Source organism: Pistacia vera, unplaced genomic scaffold, assembly GCF_008641045.1.
Source record: "Pistacia vera cultivar Batoury unplaced genomic scaffold, PisVer_v2 Contig744, whole genome shotgun sequence".
NCBI lineage: Eukaryota > Viridiplantae > Streptophyta > Magnoliopsida > Sapindales > Anacardiaceae > Pistacia > Pistacia vera.
The window spans coordinates 258,425-281,706 of record NW_022196606.1 but is presented as its reverse complement, the minus strand read 5'-3'; the positions used below and the strand labels follow the sequence as shown (position 1 = coordinate 281,706).

At 40.2% G+C, this 23,282-nt stretch overlaps 1 protein-coding gene and 6 non-coding genes across 7 annotated transcripts; 1 reads left to right on the top strand and 6 right to left on the bottom strand.

The window, feature by feature from the left end:
- Nucleotides 1–2,268: 2,268 nt before the first annotated feature.
- Nucleotides 2,269–2,387, bottom strand: LOC116115515. The gene has a single exon (XR_004125673.1). It is a non-coding gene; the product is annotated as a 5S ribosomal RNA (ribosomal RNA).
- Nucleotides 2,388–2,701: 314 nt separating this feature from the next.
- On the bottom strand, nt 2,702–2,820 carry LOC116115521. Its single transcript, XR_004125678.1, has one exon. It is a non-coding gene; the product is annotated as a 5S ribosomal RNA (ribosomal RNA).
- A 2,269-nt stretch (nt 2,821–5,089) lies between these two features.
- LOC116115502 (O-fucosyltransferase 1-like) lies at nt 5,090–12,038 on the top strand. The gene is made up of 10 exons (XM_031401652.1): nt 5,090–5,160; nt 5,263–5,416; nt 6,347–6,425; nt 6,533–6,603; nt 6,858–6,946; nt 8,169–8,292; nt 8,412–8,695; nt 9,234–9,363; nt 9,587–10,289; nt 11,646–12,038. Exons 1-9 carry the CDS (start codon nt 5,153–5,155, stop codon nt 10,187–10,189), a joined length of 1,542 nt encoding a protein of 513 aa, XP_031257512.1. The 5' UTR covers nt 5,090–5,152; the 3' UTR covers nt 10,190–10,289; nt 11,646–12,038.
- A 5,988-nt stretch (nt 12,039–18,026) lies between these two features.
- Nucleotides 18,027–18,145, bottom strand: LOC116115520. The gene has a single exon (XR_004125677.1). It is a non-coding gene; the product is annotated as a 5S ribosomal RNA (ribosomal RNA).
- A 334-nt stretch (nt 18,146–18,479) lies between these two features.
- LOC116115518 lies at nt 18,480–18,598 on the bottom strand. Its single transcript, XR_004125676.1, has one exon. It is a non-coding gene; the product is annotated as a 5S ribosomal RNA (ribosomal RNA).
- Nucleotides 18,599–18,932: 334 nt separating this feature from the next.
- LOC116115517 lies at nt 18,933–19,051 on the bottom strand. Its single transcript, XR_004125675.1, has one exon. It is a non-coding gene; the product is annotated as a 5S ribosomal RNA (ribosomal RNA).
- Nucleotides 19,052–19,385: 334 nt separating this feature from the next.
- LOC116115514 lies at nt 19,386–19,504 on the bottom strand. Its single transcript, XR_004125672.1, has one exon. It is a non-coding gene; the product is annotated as a 5S ribosomal RNA (ribosomal RNA).
- Between the last annotated feature and the right edge of the window lie 3,778 nt (nt 19,505–23,282).

Genomic DNA, 23,282 nt, shown 5'->3' with positions numbered 1-23,282 from the left:
CTATTTTCTGCCTCTTTTGGAACTTGTTTCGGTCCCTGTCATTGTAGTCTTGGCCCCTTCGTTTATCTGTTGGGTGATCTTGTCGCCTGTTCGGGACTCTTCGTGGTGAGCTTCTGGCTAGGGCGGCTAGCGAGCTTTCTACTCGCTGATGTTTGGTAGCCATCTGATAAAATTTTGCCAGACTCACATGGTTATCGCTTTGGAGCTCTTTCCACAGCTCCGTTTGCGGCCTAATGCCTGCAATTAGCAAAGTCCGGATTGATTCTTTGGGTGTATCCGCGACCTTGGCTTGCTGATTCTCAAACCTCGTCAGATACGAGGTCAGTGTTTCATCTCTCTCCTGATGAATATTGCTCATGTAGCTGAGCGACATTTCGAATTGTCTCCTCGCTTGGAATTGTTTTAGGTACAGGGAGGAGAACTGTTGCCAAAAGCTGATTAAGTTCGCCTTGAGCCTTTTGTACCACCTCTTGTCATCGCCTACCAATGTGACAGCGAAGCAGTGGCATTTTGCCAAGTCATAAACCTAGTGTAGCTCCATCAGGTTGTTGAAAAAGTCTAGGTTATCTCTAGGATCTCCTTTCCCAATGAACTTGCTTTCTGGCACCCTGAATCATTGGAGAAACGGGGCTTGGTGAACTTCCTCTGTGAATTGAGAACTCACTATCTCTTCTGCCACACTGTTTTGGCAGGCTCTTAGATCATCGAGCATTTCTTTCACACGATCTAAGTCTTCGTTATGGGGTTACTCTGGCTAGCTCTACTCAGCCTTACCTCAAGCAGGTGAGTTCGCAAATCTGTTGCTTGTGAGCCCCCTCCATTGTGCGCATTGATGCACGAAGTCGAGTTGATGGTTGGGCGGGTAAGTGTTATCATGCTCATTAGTGCGTTGCTCGCGACGTTGGTTATAACCGGAACATCGGTCATTGCCAAATTGGCGTGCATGACTCATCTCGTGAGTTTGCGAGGTCTAAGCCTGCCTTTGGCATGGGTTAAAACTGGCACGCTGATGTTGGGAATATCGTCGAGTATCCCTCTGGCGACCTATTCCTTCATCTTTTCTCATGGGCTCTCTGCCAAGTCACCTCCTGAGGTTAGTTTACTCTCGTAGGGATGGGCATAATACCCGTCCCTGCAAGGACCCATCCCGACCTGCCCTGAACGGGGCGGAGTTTCCCTGAATTATTCAGGGTTTGGGTCAGCCCTAGGCCGAAAATCGATCCCCGAATTCAAGGACAAGATTAGTCTTTCCCCGCCTCGCCATGCCTTGAATCCATATACAAATAAGTAATAAATAAAACTAGATTAAATATAATAAATCATTATAAATATTTGTAATACTTAATAAATACGTTATATATGTATAATATATCATTTGATATACATAATATATATGTTATTTATGTATAATGTATCATTTGATATTTTGATTGATTATAATAAATCATTATTAAAAAAAAAATTGTCCCTTATTGAATCATTATTTCAATTCCATTATCTAATTGCCCTTGTTATATTATGGTAGCTATTTATTTAGAATTTATTATAATATATATGGTAGTTATTCATTTAGAATTTATTATAATATATATGTATAATGTATCATATGTAATACATTATGTATAATGCTATGTATTATTTAGAATATTAATGAGACATTATAATATATATGGTATAATTTATTAAGAATTTATTATAATATATTATATTTTATACATTATACATAATATGCTATAAAACAAAAATTATACAATATACAATATACATTATACATAATATGCTATTATAGTAACCATAATATCATATATTCATATGTTAATACTTGTTACTTAATACAATAATACATAATATTATACCATTAATATATAATATATTTACATATATGTATAATTTATCACAATTATAATTTTGATATTTTGATTCCTTATAATAAATCATTATAATTTTTTAATCATTAAAAATAAAAAAAAAATTATAATGCAAACTGCCCAAATGGGTAGTTCACGCTCTCACCGATTGGAGCCGTATCGATTTCGGCTTCTCCGATTCCGTCGCAAGTCGGTATCGATTTCGGCTTCTACGATTCCGAAGATGTGAGGCAAAAAAAGACGGGTTCAATACGAAGACTTCCCAGGAGGTCACCCATCGCTCGCAGTGGAGGGGAAATTTCGGAAGGCGATAACATTGCGACCGGGCATCCGATTGGAGCGGATCTTTCTTTTGAAACTACACGGTTTGAGGCCTAGAACGAAAGCGAGGCAAAAAGGAGGGGTGCAACACGAGGACTTCCCAGGAGGTCACCCATCCTAGTACTGCTCTCGCCCAAGCACGCTTAACTTCGGAGTTCTGATGGGATCCGGTGCATTAGTGCTGGTATGGTCGCACCCATCTGGTATCGCACATTCTATTTATTTAAGCACACTTCCTAAGTCGTTCACGCTCTCACCGATTGGAGCCGTATCGATTTCGGCTTCTCCGATTCCGTCGCAAGTCGGTATCGATTTCGGCTTCTACGATTCCGAAGATGTGAGGCAAAAAAAGACGGGTTCAATACGAAGACTTCCCAGGAGGTCACCCATCGCTCGCAGTGGAGGGGAAATTTCGGAAGGCGATAACATTGCGACCGGGCATCCGATTGGAGCGGATCTTTCTTTTGAAACTACACGGTTTGAGGCCTAGAACGAAAGCGAGGCAAAAAGGAGGGGTGCAACACGAGGACTTCCCAGGAGGTCACCCATCCTAGTACTGCTCTCGCCCAAGCACGCTTAACTTCGGAGTTCTGATGGGATCCGGTGCATTAGTGCTGGTATGGTCGCACCCATCTGGTATCGCACATTCTATTTATTTAAGCACACTTCCTAAGTCGTTCACGCTCTCACCGATTGGAGCCGTATCGATTTCGGCTTCTCCGATTCCGTCGCAAGTCGGTATCGATTTCGGCTTCTACGATTCCGAAGATGTGAGGCAAAAAAAGACGGGTTCAATACGAAGACTTCCCAGGAGGTCACTCATCGCTCGCAGTGGAGGGGAAATTTCTGAAGGCGATAACATTGCGACCGGGCATCCGATTGGAGCGGATCTTTCTTTTGAAACTACACGGTTTGAGGCCTAGAACGAAAGCGAGGCAAAAAGGAGGGGTGCTACGTTTAAGTTCCCCGTTCGCGTGCCCAGATCGCAGATCGCACGTGTTAAAGTCCTCCGATCGCATGGCTAGATCGTTGATCGCGCGCGTCAGAGTCCTCTGATCGCGCGGCCAAATCGCAAATCGCATACATCAGAGTTATTCGATCGCGTGGCCTGATCGCAGATCGCACGCATCCGAGTGCTGCTATCGCGTGGCCAGATCGCAGATCGCATGCGTCAAAGTCCTCTGATCGCGTGGCCAGATCGTAGATCATACGCGTCAGAGTCTTCCGATTGCGTGGCCATATCGCAGATCGCACGCATCAGAGTCCTCCGATCGAGTGGCTAGATAGCTAATCGCACGCCTCAGAGTCTTCAGATCGCGTGGCTAGATCGCTGATCGCACGATCGAACATTCAGATCGTCTTGATCTTCGGTTTCAAATCGTTGATCTTTAGCTTCAGATTGGTCATTGCACACTCAGATCGTCTTGATATTCAACTTCAGATAATTGATCTTTAGCTTTAGATCGCGTGTCCAGATTGCTAATCACATGCTCAGATTGCTAATCTTTAGCTCTCCAATTGCGTGGCCAGATCGTTGATCGCACGTATCAGAGCTCTTCAATAGTGTGGCTAGATCGCTGATCGCATGCTTAGACTGTTGATCTTCAGCTTTAGATCGCAGATTTTTAGCTCTCCGATCGCATGGCCAGATCGCTGATCGCACGCTCAGATTGTCTTGATCTTCAGCTTCACATCGCTTATCTTTAGCTCTCCGATCGTGTAGCTAGATCGCTGATCGCACGCTCAGATCGTTGATCTCGAGTTCTTAGATCAAGCTTCGCGCTTTTTGATCGAACTCATTGTGTTCTTAGATCAAGCTTCACACTTTCTGATCGAACTTCTTCCGCACTTTCTGATTGAGCTCTTTATGCTCTCATATCGAGCTCTTTATGCTTTCAGATCGAGCTCCTTATGCTCTCTGATTGAGCTCATAAGCTCGCTTGTTTACTTGAGATTGTTTGCATTAGATCATTTAGATCGCATACCTCAGACTCTCAGGTCGAGCTCCCATCAAATCGCAATCAGCTCTTATGTCTGATAATGCAAACAGCCTCAAGTCGTGTTCTCAACTCTAAGATCACGACCAATTCTTAGTTCTCAGATCGCGACTAGCTGCTAGCGTCAGAAAAAAAGCGTAGAAAACTCAAAACAGCCCTGAAACATGCTGAAATGGTGGATTTTGGCCTCGAAAATGGCCCCAACCGGGTTTCCCGGTTGCCACGACGTAGAGCTCGGAATAAGCTTTTCGTGGATATCTTACGGGCTCCAAAACTCCTCCCGAATCAAAAGTTATGGCTGTTTTAAGTTGGCTTATCCGTTTAAGGCCTCTAAGCTGTGCGTTTGGGTTTCTGATGTTAGCTCCCTTCAGGGATTCATCTACTAGACATTTCATGTAAGTTATCAGATTGCGCTCAGCTTTGGATTGCTTCAAGTTTTCAAATCGCAGTCCTAACTTTCAACACCTAAGCTCGCATCCATCGTGTTATCGATGACAAACTGAGGTGTTAGAATGAGTTTTTAGTGTGCCACCGAACCCAATATTTTGGGTGAGAAAGTTTTTGTTTGAATCGGAAAAAATGGAAACAAATTAATGAAAGATGAAATTTTGGGGGAAATATGAAAATTGTGTGGGTGTGAAAAAAATGTTTTCATAAATTTTATTCCATATCTATAAATATAATAATTTAGGGCAAATTATTATATTTCGGGTAAAGGGTAGAAAGGTCATTTTAATAATTAACTGATTAACGAACTGGGGATTATGTGTAATTACAACAAATATAAAATCAAAAAATCTAAATGGGTCTAAACTGGACCCAATCATTGAGATCCAACAGTGACCCGGCCCACCCACCGCCAAATACAACCCTTCAATACTCACACGCTCACACTGGCAACAACTCTCAGCTCAAGTAAACAAAGCTAAGCAATCAACGATCATCATATCACCAGATCTCCTAAAAATGAGGAGGTACAAAATTAATATCATTTTCGTGGAAAGTGTATTTGAGAATTTTCTCTGGAAACAAACACCTGTTTGATATTTTGTTTTTTATCTAATTTTTATTTGCAGAGGTGGACACCACAGGCTGCACGTGAAGCAAGGAGGAGTGAAAGGATTGGTAGGAAAGCTGTCGATTGCTGTTGTTGTTGTCTTGATCTGTACTCTCTCAGTCTTGTTCTCCGCCACTATTACCGGAACTCGTGGATCGGCCTCTCCTTCCGAGGTCAGTTAGTTGGTTAGTTACTTACTTAGTTCAAAGAGTTGTTGTTTGTTTGGCTGCTGAGAAAATTTGAAAAAAATTAATTGACGCTTCCATTGTTAGGACTGAAAGTATCATTGTATTCAAGACTTATCGTTTATTTGGCTGCTGAGGAAATGCTAGGAAATTGATTGAAGTTCTGATTCTTAGGACTGGATGTATGAATTCATTCAAGACTTATTGTTTGTTTTGTTGCTGAGGGAATGCGAGAAAATTAATCGAAGTTTTGGTTCTTAGGACGGAAAATAGCAATGACTGCCAAGAAAATGTGAGAAATTAATTGAAACTCTGATTCTTTGGCTTGAAAATATCAGTGGCTACTGAGAAAATGTGAGAAAATTAATTGATTTTTTTATACTTAGGACTGAAAATATGAATGCATCGCAGATTTATTGTTTGTTGGGCTACTGAGAAAATGCAAGAAAATTAATTGAAGTTTTGACTATTAGGACTGAAAATATCAATGCATTCAAGATTTTTAATTTGTTTTGCTGATGAGAAATTGCGATAAAATTAATTGAAGTTTTAATTCTTAGGACTGAAAATATGAATGCAAATAATTCTATAACCTAGCCTAATTGTTGAATACGAGTATAGTTAGTAAGATACTGATTACACGAAGTTGTATGTTGAATGTTAAAATTGTACACCTATGCCCAAGTCAAACGAACAATTTGCACGTCAATATCGCTGCGGGCCTCCACCAGATTTTCCTTTGGCTTCAATATTTGATTGAGTTATGAATTATTATCTATTATATTTCTTGAAATATGGATAATAGTATAGTCAGAGGAAGTTGGATATTTGTGAAAAACTTTTCATTTTTTAGTGGTTGCTTATCATTATTGACTGTTCCAGCTTATGTTCATAATTTTATTTGCCATGTTTAAGCAGATCAATGTAGAAGAACTTTGGGAAAGTGCTAATTCTGGCGGTTGGAGGCCGTCCTCTGCTCCAAGATCTGACTGGGCCCGTAGGTGTTTTTCTGTTTCTCAAGAAGAAAATATGTCTACTTTGATCTATAGATTTTGGAGAATTTGGATTTTCAATTTTTGTCTTATGCCCTTTTACATTGTGTAGCTTCTCCCAAAGAGACCAATGGCTATCTGCGTGTTCGCTGTAATGGTGGTCTAAATCAACAACGTAGTGCGGTTTGTATCTATTATTTCATAAAGTATATCATGGATTATGATTGTGAAATAGAGATAAACATTTCCTTATCAAGAAAGAGAGAGATTAATGGTTGTCAATGTAACTATAGTACATTCCTAAAAAAATACCAAGTGATCTAAATGAATTTATCATCACTAAGATATCATTCCAATAGTTTGATGGATTTCTTTTTCCTTATATATTGATGGAGTTAATTTTTTGTAATTAACATATATTCTTATGAATGTTGTAGATCTGTAATGCGGTTCTTGCTGCCCGAATCATGAACGCTACACTTGTGCTGCCTGAGTTGGACGCTAACTCGTTTTGGCATGATGACAGGTATCATGTTCTTGGCCTGTTCTCTCATTTATTTTTCTGGTGGTGTTAAATATCTTACTGGTTTACATCATAGGTTTTCAGTTTCTTAATAGAGATCTCCTGCTTTGCAATTATGTTACATATTTATTTAATTAAAATATTGTTTGTGATCTGAACATTATATTTTTTGGCTTAGATGCATAACGTATTGCTTGAAAGCCATTAGAGCTCAACTTTAGTGAATCTTGTTCTTTTATGATCCTTGTACATATAGTTATGATGAGATATGCTCATTTCATATATGTAAATGTAAATTCTCATCCTATTATAAATTGTGTGAGAATATTGCACTTAATCTTGGTGAAGAGGCTCAAGCATGAAACTTATGTTTCACGTCATTTGTGAGATGTGCACCTCAATGTTTAAGGACTGGCTTGTATATATAGTTGTGATAAGATATGGTCATATTATATATGTAAGCGTGTCATCCTATTATGAAATTGTATGAGAATACTGCACTTGATCTTGGTCAAGAGGCTTAAACATGAATACTTTTCTGAGATCTGCTCATTATTCAAGGACTGGCTTATGGTTATAAGTTGTGACCTTGATTCTTCCAAATGATGCTTTGGAAAGTTTTAAAAGCTTCTTCTGCATAATTACTGTTGATTATAAGTGCTGTTTCTGTTTAATATAGGTTTCAAGCCTTGAATCAAACATGTTACACAGAAAATAAAATATATTGAATTGTGATATACAGTTTCCAATAGTTTTACAGAGCATCATATTGCACCTTTTATGTTCAAAATGCAACTTTAAAACTTAATATAGGGATCATTTAAGTTAATAGCATCATATCCTCCTTTTGTAATCCATGGCAATCATATCAGTAATTTTTTTTTTTTTTTAATTGTGGGTAACATTTTTTGTACTTATTCTTCTTATCAGTTAAAGCACTTAAGGTGTATGCCTTTGCTATTTGTTATCTTAAAACTTGAACTAGCAATGAGCTGCAGTTTGTTTCTTTACTATGCACTTGTTTGTTATGATACTGGCCTTCCATCAAAAGAGTATTAATCGTTCACATGCTTTACAAAGGATCACAGAAGATACATTTTCCCTGAGCATACCTTTTTTCAACTATTTGTGAGATGCTCTTTGAAGATGATTTTACTTCTGATATATTATTTTATAGTTGATCTCATGGGATAATTCTGTAGTCACACTATTTTGTTATCTACAGCGGTTTCCAGGGTATCTATGATGTTGAGCATTTTATTCACACTCTGAGGTTTGATGTACGAATTGTGGAAAGCATACCAGAAATTCACAAAAATGGGAAAAAGAAGAAAATAAAAGCTTATCAGGTAGATTATTGCTGTAAGTTATTATTGCATCCATGATGTTAAATCTGCTAGTTATTTTTTATCCTGGAAATATTTTGAACTTTGAACTTTTTTATTTATCTTTTTACTTGTGGACTCAGCTTCGGCCACCTAGAGATGCTCCTATCAGTTGGTATACAACAGAAGCTCTAAAAAAGATGAAGGAACATGGTGCTATTTATTTGACTCCCTTTTCCCATCGTTTAGCTGAAGAAATTGACAACCCTGAGTATCAGCGACTGAGGTGCAGAGTTAACTATCACGCTTTAAGGTTCAAGCCACATATTATGAAGTTGAGCGAGTCAATAGTCGATAAACTTCGTGCTCAAGGTCATTTCATATCGATACATCTTCGTTTTGAGATGGATATGCTAGCGTTTGCTGGGTACGTTTTTATTTCATAATCTTATTCTTTCAACTAGTATTTGCAACAGCAGAGGCAACACTTGAGGATTAGACATTTAAGATATATTGATGTAATTGCTCTTGTAGTTTACAACTCTGAAACACAGGTAAGGACTGGAGGACAGAAGCTGCATGACTCAGACACTTGAACATCACAAATTTCAAAAACCAGGCAACATATGGCAATGTGTCTGTGTTAACACAAATAAATTGTTAAATTGCTAATATAAGAATCATAAAAAGATTCAGTCCTTTTATAAGAAGGAATGATTGTAAAAGTCATATAAATTAGATCCTTTAAGTTTCTCCTGTTCCTTGGCAAAATATGAGGGGTTCGTTTTTGGGGGTGGATGAATAATTACTCAATTGTTGTTCAGTGATTAACACTTATAAATATTTATGGGATTATAGGGACTATTCTATCTTTTATCTATGAAGGATCAAGCTATGTTTACAAAAAATAATACATCAAGGTTACACAAAGAGAGATTGATGTACATGATATGGATGATTTACAGGTGCTTTGATATATTTTCCCCGAAAGAGCAGGAAGTATTGAAGAAGTATCGAAAAGAAAATTTTGCTGAAAAAAGACTTGTTTACAAAGAAAGAAGGGCCATAGGAAAATGCCCATTAACTCCAGAAGAGGTGATTTTTTTCTTGTTTTCCATTGCCGCTTATGTGTTGGTTATTATTATTTTTTATATTTGTAGTTAACTATGAGTAATTGAGTTCATTAAGGTTATAAAAGATTGTCAACTCCAGGGTGACTGCTTCTTTGTCAGTCTTATGCATATTTTATTTTTCAATATTAACAAATCATGCAATATGTAACTTTTCTTTTTGGCTCTTAACTTTCTTCACTTTGCAGGTTGGCCTTATCCTACGTGCTATGGGGTTTGATAATTCTACCAGGATATACCTAGCGGCTGGTGAACTATTTGGTGGGGAGCGATTCATGAAACCATTCAGATCGCTGTTCCCTCACCTTGAGAATCACAGTTCTGTGGATTCCTCAGAGGAGCTAGCTGCTAACACCCAGGGATTGATAGGGTCCGCTGTAGATTACATGGTTTGTCTGCTCTCTGACATTTTCATGCCAACATATGATGGACCTAGTAACTTTGCCAACAATCTTCTGGGTCATCGCCTCTATTATGGCTTCCGGACTACACTCAGACCTGACAGGAAAGGTCTTGCTCCAATTTTCATTGATCGGGAGAATGGGAGGACTTCTGGCTTTGAAGAAGCTGTTAGGCGTGTCATGCTGAAAACCAACTTTGGTGGACCTCACAAGCGTGTCCCTCCAGAATCTTTTTATACAAATTCCTGGCCTGAATGTTTCTGTCAAATGTCAGCACAGAACCCTGCTGACCAATGCCCTCCAAATAACGTGCTGGATATTTTAAGTAGCCAGTTGGAGAGTGAACTGACAAGTGACTTGCAATCAAACCTGACAACATCTGTTGCATAAAGATAAGAATTTTCGTATGCTCTTAGAAGTTGGTTTGCAAATGGGTAATGAGCCTGACCCATGAAAATGGAGAAAGGAATGGTTTTAATTGATCTTCAAGGTAAGTTTCATATCTGAGATTTTAATTTGCTATAGCAGTAAATTGGTTTAGCTAATTGGCAAGTGCTCTTCTTTTTTCTTTATACATCTAAATTGGGTAGGGGCTTTGGGTTAATTTTGTATGGTTTGGTTTCCTTTCCACAGGGATGGAAAAATTATCTTTGACAGCATTTTTGTCATTTTACTTGTATAGATTTGCTACCTGTTCTCTGATATGGTGCTCTCTTTGTAGATATCTAGTTCATTGTTGTACCTATGATTTTTTCTTTAATATAGCTGGACAATGTCTTATCCAAAAAAATAATAAATTAAAAAAATTGTTGTGACCAGTAAATTGAATATGATTCTGAAATTGTAAAGAAAGTTGAAGATGAAACTTGATAACTTAACTACCTCAGGAATAATAGCCGTATAGAAAATTTGGATGGACCACAAGACATTGAGTCAAATAGTGTTTGAGTGAAGGTCAGAATTTCTTCATCCAAAGCGTGGAAAAATTGAGAAAAGGAAATGAAACTTATTTAATGGATTGTTTGAAATATCTTCAAGTTGAGAACTACTAAATAATTCATAGTGATAGACAGACTCTTTAGGTGACTGTATAAATGAGATGGAATATTTGTGTTTGTTGAGATAATGATTTAATGGCTCAAAATGGCTGGCCATTTCTTCTCTAACTATACACCATGTTTGTTGCATCGTTTGGATTCTGTGGATATTAGCCTTCCCTTGACTGGGATCATGTTTTACAATTTAAGCATACGTAATCCTTTTAGATTTCTTCATTTTATCCAACGCTTTTATTGCCCTGCAGTTAGATAATTCATTTCTCAGTTGGCACTCTATGTTTCTCTCTCATTAATTATTTTCATCATCTTCTTTCGAATGACAAACCTCAAAATTCATGCTTTGTTCTCGTTCTTCTTTGACAATTTATTCCTTCTAGTAAAAGAGCAGGTTTTTCAATTTCCTGACCTTGATAATGTTTGTCACGTATTTTATTGGTGCTTCCATCGAAATATTTTGATTCTTATTATTGCACTTTAACATTTACCCATCATATTGAGGTCTTATAGGATGCCTCTGGTTACTTCGGAGCTAGTGATCATTCAAAGAATTATATCAGCTATACGATTTTGCTTTAAATTGTTGGTTTGAGTTGGTTATTTCTCTTTGATGAAAGAATCTTTTTATATTGCTAGAGAGATATAATTCATTTGGGTTCATATTTTAATTCAATATTTTCTTTTTCACTTAAAATTTGCGCCATTCATTGTAAACTCTGATATCTACAATTTTTCTAATGTTTTTGTTGATCTTAATGGATGAATGAGTGAAAATTATTTGTGCTCTGCAGACTCATATTATCCGGGGACTGGATCAATGGCATCAGTTAGACAAATAAGGCAATCTTCTACACTACTACGCGGTCCAGAATACATTATAATTTGTGCATGTATAAAAAATTTGCCTGTGAATTAATGCTTTATTGCTTAGAATTTACTTCATTTCTTTTTCTTTTTCTTTTTCTGTTTTTTGTTTTTTTTTTCCTTTTTCGGAAGAGAACTATATACTGACTGGTTGTGCTCTTACTAAGACAATTGCTGTCTTGGCTGACCAAAATACGGATCATAGTATAGGGTGAGATGTAAAAGTCCGGATTGATAATGTTATCAAAGTAGAGTTTTTGATAACATTGAACTGTCAATTTATTGAACTACATATTGTTACAGCTAGAGAAAAATATTTGACTCAGTATTTAGTTTTAACTGTCGCTAAGATGTATTTGGTCTAGGAAGTTCCGGTTGAAACAAATTGCGTGATGAGAATTTTATTTTTAAGAGGGAGCAAAATCAGGCATGAATAATGATGAAAATGAGAAGCCAGAATGTCATAATGTACAATTCCTCAAAGGGTTTATCAGGAAGGGTATACGTGGGGACTAGACCTGGGCATTTGGGACCGGTTCCAAAAAATCGGTCCAAAAAATTGGTCCTAGGACTGGTCCTCACAAGGATCGGTCCTAGGACTGGTCCTCACATGAGGCCTGGTCCCAAACTCGGACCAGGCCCAGGAGGAGGGATCGGTCCCTAGATTGGGCCCTCCTCCAAGGCTTGAGCTTGGGACCATTGTTTTAAAAGCCAGACCGGATCGGTCGGTCTAACCGGTTGGATCGGGAACCGGTCACATGTCCGGTTCGAGTCAACCCCAAAACTGATATAATGCATTAAATCGCATGAAAACCGAATAAAATCAACGAACTGTCGGTCCGAAAATCGATCGAAACTTTAAAATCTCTAATACGCAATCGCATCGCAGCCCTCTTTGTTTCTCATCTTCTTCTCAGTCTCGGTTTCTTTAATTCTATCTGAAAATTTTTGAGCTTCTTCTCTTCTCTGTGAAAATTTCTTAATTTCTTCTCTGTTCTCTACGAAAATTTCTCTCTGAACTGAAATCCCACTCAAATCGCAATCAACTCCACTCACCGAAGTCTGAAATCGCAAATTGAACTCTCTGAAATCGACGACAACGTCTTCCTCCCTCGTCAGAAATTGACGACGTCTTCCTCCCTCGCTAGAAATCGACGACAAAAGCTCCGTTCCTCGTTGGAAATCGACGGCGACAACTCCATTCGTTGACGATAGCTCTGTTCCTCAATCTAGGTTATAAACACGCCATTCCTCGATCTAGCTTCAATAATGATTTCGTTACAAACTTTACTGAGTTATTTTATGTACAACTATCAACTGATTTTGTGGTATGTTTGTTGCTAAGTACTTATTGTATGTGCATGTATTTCCAGATTATGTATTTGTATTTCCAGGTTATAAACACGTCTTACTTGAATCTGAATGTTTATGTTTTACTTCTATTGTATGTTTGTGGATGGAATAACCGAATAAGGACTTATGAGTTATGAGGACAGTATGTTGCATGATGACATAGCAAGAATACAACTTGACTTGATTCCGATNTCATGAATCGGGCAGGGCCGATTGAAGGTGCAAACTCGTGAATCGGGCAGGGCCGATTCGAAGTTGTAAACTCGTGAATCGGGTAGGGCTAATTCGAAAGTGTAAACTCGTGGATCGGGAAGGGCCTATCGAAGGTGTAAAAACTCATGAATCAGGCAGGGCCGACCGAAGGTGTAAATTATTGAATAATACTTTATTGTATTCGGGCCATAAGGCCGACTGTCTGTAAAGAAGGTGGATAGACTCACTCATCCTTTTTTTTTTTAAATAAAAATAAAAAGAAAACAAACATCACCTAAAAGTAGTAGCGTTTGAGGTGGACTGCATTCCAATTGTTGTTGATGTCTTTACCTTCGAGAGTTTGGAATCGGACCCCCCTCCCCCAGGTAGGGCCAAGCTTGCCCGAGTTGATCTCCCTAGTGTTTTGAAAGACCCTGTAGAGGACCTAGTCGCCTGTTTTGAAAGTTTGGATCCTGACACTGTGGTTATAGGGTCGAGCAGCTTGCTGCTGATAGACTACGTTGCGGATGTTCGCCTGCTCATGTAGCTCGTTGACGATGTCTATGTTCTGATTGTTGATTTCCTCGTCCACCCATTGGAGTCTGGCCGAAGGAATCGATGCTTTGGCTGGAATGACTGCCTCAGATCCATATACGAGGGAGAAAGAAGTTTCGCCCATTGATGAGTGGGTTATAGTTCGGTAGGACCAAAGGACTCCGGGTAGTTCATCTGCCCATGCACCCTTGGCTTTCTACAAGCGCTTTTTGAAAGTCTGCATGATGGTTTTATTTGATGATTTGGCCTGGCCGTTGGACTGGGGGTTACGGGGGGCAGAGAAGCTTAGCTTGATCCCCCATATGTCGCAGAAATCCCTGAAGCCTGAACTGATAAATTGGGATCCATTGTCGGTGACAATTTCCTTCGGTACCCCAAACCTGCTTTCCAGATGAAAGCTTTTACCTCTTGATCTTTGACTTGTGCAAATGCTTCGGCTTCGATCCATTTGGTAAAGTAATCAGTCACAACCAACATGAAGACTTGTTGCCTGTGCGTGGTCAAGAGCTTTCCCACTATATCCATTCCCCACTTCATGAACGGCCAAGGTGTTAGAGTGGAGTGGAGTCGCTCAGGTGGGAGGTGTGAGACGTGGGCTAACCTCTGATAGTTGTCACATCTTTTCACATAAGTTGTTGAATCAGTGCATATGGTTGGCCAATAGTATCAAATAGTGATCACCCGGTGTGCGAGGTTGCGTCCTCCTGCATGGTTTCCATATTCGCCTTTATAGAGTTTGGCGAGAACCCGTTTGGCCTCTTCTGGGGTTATGCTCTTGAGGTAGCGACCAGAGAATGACTTCCTAAGGTGTTGGCCCTTATATGTGGTGAACCTGGCGACTCTCGCTCTTAGGTGGCATGCTTTGTTCTTATCGGCTTAGAGCTCATTGTGTTCCAAGTACTTCACTATCGGGGTCATCCAAGAGTCAGCCAGTTCGATGTCCATTGCTTCTTCGAGAGCCTTGCTTATTGGTTGTTCCTTCTAGTTGGTTAGCCATTGTAGGAATAAAAGTNTGTTCGTTGCTTTATTTTCTTTTCTCTTTTTCTTTTGTGTGCGTTGAGTTCCGATAGATTTGGAGTTGGATTCGATGGTGTTTTTCTTTTTGAAAGATTTTGAAAATTTGGAGAAGAGGTTTTGCTTTGAAGAAGCTTAAAATTCTGGTTGAACGGAGCTTGAAATTCCGGTTGAACAGAAAAAGGTCCTATCGATTCACTGTGGTTTGGGGCGAGTGCCAATCAAGCAGCGGTTGATTCTAAAAAGGCAGGTTGGTCGGTCGTTCAAGGCGAGCGGTGTTTAGTGAGTACTAGGTTTCCAAGGGAGTAGGTCGGCCTGGGTGAGTGGTGATAGGTTTGGACGGTGTAGGTCGATCGAGGTGAGCGGTTATAGGTTTGAATGGAGTAGGTTGGTTAGTGGTGAGGGGCGAGTGGTGATTAAGCAATTGAGTTTGAAGTAGGGGAGTCGGTCGGTCGCTTAGGACGTGTGGTGACAAGGCAGTAAGGTTTTGACGAAGTATGTTAGTCGGTCGGTCGGTCGGGTAGAGTGAATAGATTTTGGGATGTCTAAGTCAGGCTCAAGTGGTTCGAGTGGAGTTGAGGCAAATGTCGGGAATGAGTACGAGGGTGCCTTGATCATGGTGATGATGCTCGACTGGCAGTATACCGACTGGTGGTACACTGACTGGCGTGAGCATTGCTACCCCAGGGACAAGTGATGCTAACTTGAGTGGTTCAAACCGGTAAGAGGGGAGTAGGGAAGACTCCGAAGGAGTTGGTAGTCCATCCTCATCCGATAGTGGCTCTGAAGACGAGTCGAGTCGGCTCGACAACGAGATTCTAAGCCAGGATTATCTGCCCGTGCTTAAGGATAATGACGTGTGGTGGATCCGAATGATGTATCACATTTTGGATTCGATCGAGGGCATTGCAGTGGTACGAGCGGGTCGACTTGGAAGCAAAATGTTGGGTGAGTGTGTACAAGAAATGGTTTCATGACGGGTTGAGGTTTCAAATTCCTCGCCTTCTCTGGGAGGTGCTGAACCATTTCATGATTGCCCCGTCCCAAATTATACCAAACGGTTGGAGGTTGTTGATGGCACTAGAGGACCTTCGCGTGCGGAACCAGGTGATGTTTGGGCTGCATGAGCTGTTGTATTCGTATTTCCTGAAGGAAAACAACAAGGAGAAAGATCAATATCTGATCAATCTTAGGCATGATCGGCCTCACTTGGTAACCGACCTTTGGTCGAGTGACAAGAATTGGAAGGATCGGTACTTTTTCTTNATGAATCTAAGAATTTTAAAAACTGCTGTTTATCTCTCCACGAACGTCCTAAACAAAAAGATTAAGTCTTTCTTTTATACCTCATCCAAAATCTTAAAACTTCGCCTAAAAACGAAACTGTGCATTTTACAAAAACTAGAGAACGCAGACTTCGCTGCGGCAAAGAAGGAATCTTGCCGCGACGACAAAGAAGCTGAATCTGGTGCATGTCTGGCCCATTTCGCTGCGGCGAAGAACAACCTTCGCCGCGGCGAAGCTTCCTAAAGAATTCTGAAATTACAGAATTGCCCCCCGCCTGAGTCCAAAAACTCCAAGTCTGCCTTTATTTGCTCAAAATTTCCATTTTAACCTGAAACATGAAATGTAAGAAATTAAGTAGCAATTCAGGAAAAAATAACTAAGAAGTATCTGAAATCCGGCCTCAAAGCTTAAATAAAATAATATAATCCTTGGATTATCACCAGCCATTCGGGGTTGTGGACCTCTCTGATCAGACCATTACTCAGTAACTTTTCAATCTCTTCCTTAATGATCCAGTTGCACTTTGGTGCGAACTTCCTTCTCCTCTGCTTCATTGGTGGGTGATCCGAATCTACTTTGAGGTGGTGGACCATTGCCTCTAGGCTGACTCCTGTCATGTCAGAGTGGGACCAGGCAAAACAGTCCTGGTTTTGTCTGAGGAATTCTATGAGTTTTTCTCTTGTCTAGGGCGTGAGGCGAGAACCTATATGGGTCTTTCTTTCGGGGTCGTCCGGATGTATCTGCACTTCATCTAACTCTTCCATAGATGGTTGATCTGGCTTGGTCGGATGGGTTAGATGAGACTATAATTGCTATGAAGCATTACCTTTACTTTTGAAGGTGTTCTTGTAACAATCTCTTAAAGCCTTAGGGACGCCCTTGATTTCCCGTACTCCCCATTTAGTAGGAAACCTGATCGTTTGGTGGAAGGTGGATGGAACAGCTCGCATGTTGTGGATCCAAGGTTGGCCCAAGATGATGTTGTATGGTGAAGGACAGCCGATCACTAGAAGAATGGTCTGCTTGTTTACTCTGCTGGCGTAAATAGGAAGGACGATCTCTCTGATGGTGTATTTTGGCTCGGAACTGAACCCGACCAATAGGGTCGGTCGTTTGTTGATGTTTGTTTCTTTCAGACCCATAGCCTTCACTGCTTCAAGGAAAAGAATGTTTCCTGAGGATCCCCTATCTATGAATACCCTGTTGACCAGGATGTTGGCGATCTGGAGGGAGATAACTAGAGCATCGTGATGTGGGGTAGCCAAGGTGACCGGCTCGTCGTCTTCGAACTGAATTACCTGGTGGGAGTGTGATCGAGAAGATGGATGGATGGATTGGATTTAATGGTGGCTGTTGGCTCTAGCGTAGCATTTGGCTGAGGAGTAACTGACCCCACTAATCTCTAACCCTCCTAAGATGATTAAGCAGAATCCTTTTGGCGTAGGTTCCCGCGAGGGTGGAGATGTTTCTTTTGTGCTTTTCTGGCTAATGGTGCTCTTCCCTTTATCTGTCAACAGGTCTCGGAGATGTCCCCTTTTCAATAGTGTGGCGACCTCCAACCGTAGGGCAATGCAGTCTGCAGTGTTATATCCATGGTCGCCGTGGAACTCGCACCACTTGGTCGTAAGCCGCTCACGCTCTTCCTCACAACACCGATTTTGCCGTATCGATTTCGGCTTCTCCGATTCCGTCGCAAGTCGGTAAACGGCTGAACACATAAGGAAAACGGGACGCAAAAAAAGACGGGTTCAATACGAAGACTTCCCAGGAGGTCACCCATCGCAGTGGAGCTGAAATTTCGGAAGGCGATAACATTGCGACCGGGCATCCGATTGGAGCGAATTTTTCCCTTTGAGACTGCGCGGTTTGAGGCCTAGAACGGAAAGGAAAATGCGAGGCAAAAAGGAGGGGTGCAACACGAGGACTTCCCAGGAGGTCACCCATCCTAGTACTGCTCTCGCCCAAGCACGCTTAACTTCGGAGTTCTGATGGGATCCGGTGCATTAGTGCTGGTATGGTCGCACCCATCTGGTATCGCACAATCTATTTATTTAAGCACACTTCCTAAGTCGTTCACGTTCACGTTCACGCTCTCGCTCACAACACCGATTTTGCCGTATCGATTTCGGCTTCTCCGATTCCGTCGCAAGTCGGTAAACGGCTGAACACATAAGGAAAACGGGACGCAAAAAAAGACGGGTTCAATACGAAGACTTCCCAGGAGGTCACCCATCGCAGTGGAGCAGAAATTTCGGAAGGCGATAACATTGCGACCGGGCATCCGATTGGAGCGAATTTTTCCCTTTGAGACTGCGCGGTTTGAGGCCTAGAACGGAAAGGAAAATGCGAGGCAAAAAGGAGGGGTGCAACACGAGGACTTCCCAGGAGGTCACCCATCCTAGTACTGCTCTCGCCCAAGCACGCTTAACTTCGGAGTTCTGATGGGATCCGGTGCATTAGTGCTGGTATGGTCGCACCCATCTGGTATCGCACAATCTATTTATTTAAGCACACTTCCTAAGTCGTTCACGTTCACGTTCACGCTCTCGCTCACAACACCGATTTTGCCGTATCGATTTCGGCTTCTCCGATTCCGTCGCAAGTCGGTAAACGGCTGAACACATAAGGAAAACGGGACGCAAAAAAAGACGGGTTCAATACGAAGACTTCCCAGGAGGTCACCCATCGCAGTGGAGCAGAAATTTCGGAAGGCGATAACATTGCGACCGGGCATCCGATTGGAGCGAATTTTTCCCTTTGAGACTGCGCGGTTTGAGGCCTAGAACGGAAAGGAAAATGCGAGGCAAAAAGGAGGGGTGCAACACGAGGACTTCCCAGGAGGTCACCCATCCTAGTACTGCTCTCGCCCAAGCACGCTTAACTTCGGAGTTCTGATGGGATCCGGTGCATTAGTGCTGGTATGGTCGCACCCATCTGGTATCGCACAATCTATTTATTTAAGCACACTTCCTAAGTCGTTCACGTTCACGTTCACGCTCTCGCTCACAACACCGATTTTGCCGTATCGATTTCGGCTTCTCCGATTCCGTCGCAAGTCGGTAAACGGCTGAACACATAAGGAAAACGGGACGCAAAAAAAGACGGGTTCAATACGAAGACTTCCCAGGAGGTCACCCATCGCAGTGGAGCAGAAATTTCGGAAGGCGATAACATTGCGACCGGGCATCCGATTGGAGCGAATTTTTCCCTTTGAGACTGCGCGGTTTGAGGCCTAGAACGGAAAGGAAAATGCGAGGCAAAAAGGAGGGGTGCAACACGAGGACTTCCCAGGAGGTCACCCATCCTAGTACTGCTCTCGCCCAAGCACGCTTAACTTCGGAGTTCTGATGGGATCCGGTGCATTAGTGCTGGTATGGTCGCACCCATCTGGTATCGCACATTCTATTTATTTAAGCACACTTCCTAAGTCGAACGGGAAATTCGAGGAATCCCCAAATTCCCCGTTTAGGCTATGGGCTGGGACTGGGGAATCCCCTTGGGCTTTTGGGCTACGGCCAAAGAGAGAGGTCCTCGGCCTGCCTCGGCCAATGCCCATCCCTATGCTTGCGGGATTCTCGTTCATAAACAGAATGTGCTTGGCGGTTCTGGGATAGATGATCGTTCCTCGGTGCCGACAAACCAAATTGGTCATTGACTGAATTCCTATCTGTTGGAGTAACATTGGTGAAGTGCGGTCGATCAAGGTCTTGGGGGCCTGGCTAATGGTTTCTCAATTCAACCACGTTTTGTTGCACCGCTTATGCAACCATTGTTTTGATCATCTCCACCAATTGGCCATTTTTGGGATTCAACGTCCTTGCCTCGCTACTGGTTTGCGGCCTGCTGCCTTGGCGGTACTGGTGGTCGACACCCGACGACATCTTGGTGCACCTTCTGGTGGGTGGTTTCCACATTGTCATGGTTTTCGGTGGTGGTTTTCGATCTTGTGTGAACCATTGTGGCCCTTGAGTGATTGAGTCACTAGGATTGTTTGTCAAAAATTCTGAGATTTTGATGGAGGCCCTTCTTCTAACGCCAAAATGTTGATACAAAGTTTGCACCAACTAAAGCGATCTGATTGACCTTGACAAAATCGGAACTAATATGTGCATGATTACGGGTAACCAACAATGTTATGAATGAAAAACAATAAAAGGGTGACACAAAGAGTTTTTAAAGTGGTTCGACGAGTTATACTCTAGAGCCTACATCCACTGTTTTTGTATTTTTGTGAGAGCTTACAATGATAATCCTAGAACAATTTGCTAACCCCTTTCTCATCGTTGGAGGGGGTTCATATATTGATTTTGTAAAAGGAAAGAGCGAAAATAAAGGAATTACAATTAAGATTGAAACGCAACTCCGATATTGTAATGATTGAGCATTAAGATTGTGCCAAGATTGCTGTCGATCTGATCCCTTCCGAGATATCCAAGATCTGAAGTTATATGTGAGTTGGTTGAACAACTGTTGGGATTGGTCGCGACTTGCTTGTGCTAGGTCGAGCTACAACTCGACGAGCTTATGCTAGGTCAGACAATCGATTGAGTTGAACTGATTCTGGATCGAGCTATAACCGCGTAATTCCCTGAGCTTGATGGAAAAATCACACACAACACAAAGACTATAATTTTGGAATTCTTTTAAGGAAAGGGAATATTATTATTTCCTTATATACAACTTCTCTTGTTTAGATTTTCTTATTTTTTTAGTAGTTCTAATTAAATTGAATTTCTTATTTTAGGTGTTTTAATTAAATTAGATTTCCTTTTTTTTTTTTTTTTCATAGGAATCCTAGGGTTACATTTGTTAGACCCTTGTATGTTTTGATGCGTCAAAACTAGCAAAATAATTGTATAAGTAGAATGAAAACAAGAGTTTAATTTATTTTATAGTGTGGTTAGAATTGGTGGTCGAAGGATTAGACTTAATATTTGTTATCTAACTTTTGCTTTCATTTGTTAGACTTAATATTTGTATAGGAATCCTAGGGTTACATTTGTTAGACCCTTGTATGTTTTGATGTGTCAAAACTCTTAACCTACACGACGCAGTTAGAATGAAAACAAGAGTTTAATTTATTTTATAGTGTGGTTAGAATTGGTGGTCGAAGGATTAGACTTAATATTTGTTATCTAACTTTTGCTTTCATTTGTTAGACTTAATATTTGTATAGGAATCCTAGGGTTACATTTGTTAGACCCTTGTATGTTTTGATGTGTCAAAACTACCAAAATAATTGTATAAGTAGAATGAAAAACAAGAGTTTAATTTATTTTATGGTGTGGTTAGAATTGGTGGTCGAAGGATTAGACTTAATATTTGTTATCTAACTTTTGTCTTTCCATTTATAAAATGACATAAGCTTTGCTTTAGCTTATACATCCGAAAAATGTTGAGATGCAAGTTGTGCGTCGGTTTTAATCACTTTGAAAGTCACCAGTGCCTCGTATGCATCTCTTTTGTGTGCATAAACAGAAACAAGATTCTAGCGCAATGGTGGCATGGGCGTTAATAGTCTGGTTCGACGATTTGTCTATGCCAGAGAACATGAAGAACATAAAACTTCACAGAGGATGCAAAAGATAATAAAGTAGACTTATCTTGACTACATCTTCATCATCATCCCTTCTCTGATTAGTAGTGAGATAAACCACCTTCAAATCGTCATACATCACTGATAGTTGACCATTGAAGAATCATTGCCTAATTTTGTTTGAAGTGCCATCAGGTATTTAATTACAAATATGCCTCTTTGCCTCAAATTTTAAACCATGTGATCAATCCAAACCACGGTTTTGAAACTCAAACCAAATCGACTGGTTCGACCAGGTTTCGGGGCCAACTTTGGTCCAAAAGCAACATAAACCCAACTTTACGCAATGAACTGCTTCGAATTGCTATTAGACCAATGTAATATTTAGGGAAAGGTGGATAAATTGGTTCACATTAAAAAAAAATCCCTAAAATCTCAATTCCATTTTCGTTTCTAATTCTTCAAATAAAATCCCAATTCGATCGACGTACTCATTGCTCAAACTGTCTTGCTCTTTAGAGGTGCTCTTCTTTTTAGTTTTCAGGTAAATAATGAATCTTTTGCTTCAAATGTTAAGGAGAAGTTGTAGAAATTGAATAAATAGAATGGTATTTTTCTAGAAATCAGCAAAAATGGAGCAGGGGAAGTGCTTATGCGGTGTCTAGAGGGTTGGGAAAAGCAAGTGGACGTTGGAAACAACAGAAAAAACGATTGGAAAAAGGCTGGGGTGGATTGCAGTTGCGACAACAATAGGGATGAGCACGGGCTAAGTCGGGGTCGAGGACCTCTGTCTCCAATCTTGGCTTGAGGGCCCAAGGGGATTCCTTGAACCCAGCCCATCCCCAAGATGGGCATATAAGGGAATCCCCGAGCCCGGCCCTTGGGGAATTCAGGGATTGTATGATTATGGTTTTACTTTTACTCTATTTATTTTTTGGACCCAAAATTTTTATTTGCAAGAATATATATAACATATATAGTAACATTTACATATTTATTAGGTTACTATATTATGTATCAATAAATATAACATATATATTAACGTTTACATATATTTTAGGTAATTATATATATGTATAACATATATATTAACGTTTACATATATATTAGGTAATTATATATATGTATAACATGAATCACACTAATATAATATCATTTAAAATATATATATATATATATATGTTCTTTTGTATGCAATCTTATCAATAATCATCCGCATATATATATGTGTGTGTGTGTGTGTGTATTTATTTATTTATTTATTTGGGCTATGACTTGTATAAATTTGTACATTTTCATATTATCAATATATATTATATATAATAATAGAGAACATGTTTAGAATCTAATAATTGATATAAGTATATAACAATTAAAAATATGTTTTAACTTTTGGCTTATAGATCTTAACTTCTTGCTTATATAATTTATGTTAAGAAATAATATGTTTTAATTAGCCACTGAATATTTAAAAATATCTTGATAATTGATTCTAATTCCATGATTACAAAATTATCTCCTTATTTTAATTTATAATGAAATATTTTTATCGGTGGATTTCAAGATCTATAATTAACTTATTTCTGAATCTTCATTATTAATTTACTTTTTTTAGACTCTCCTCATT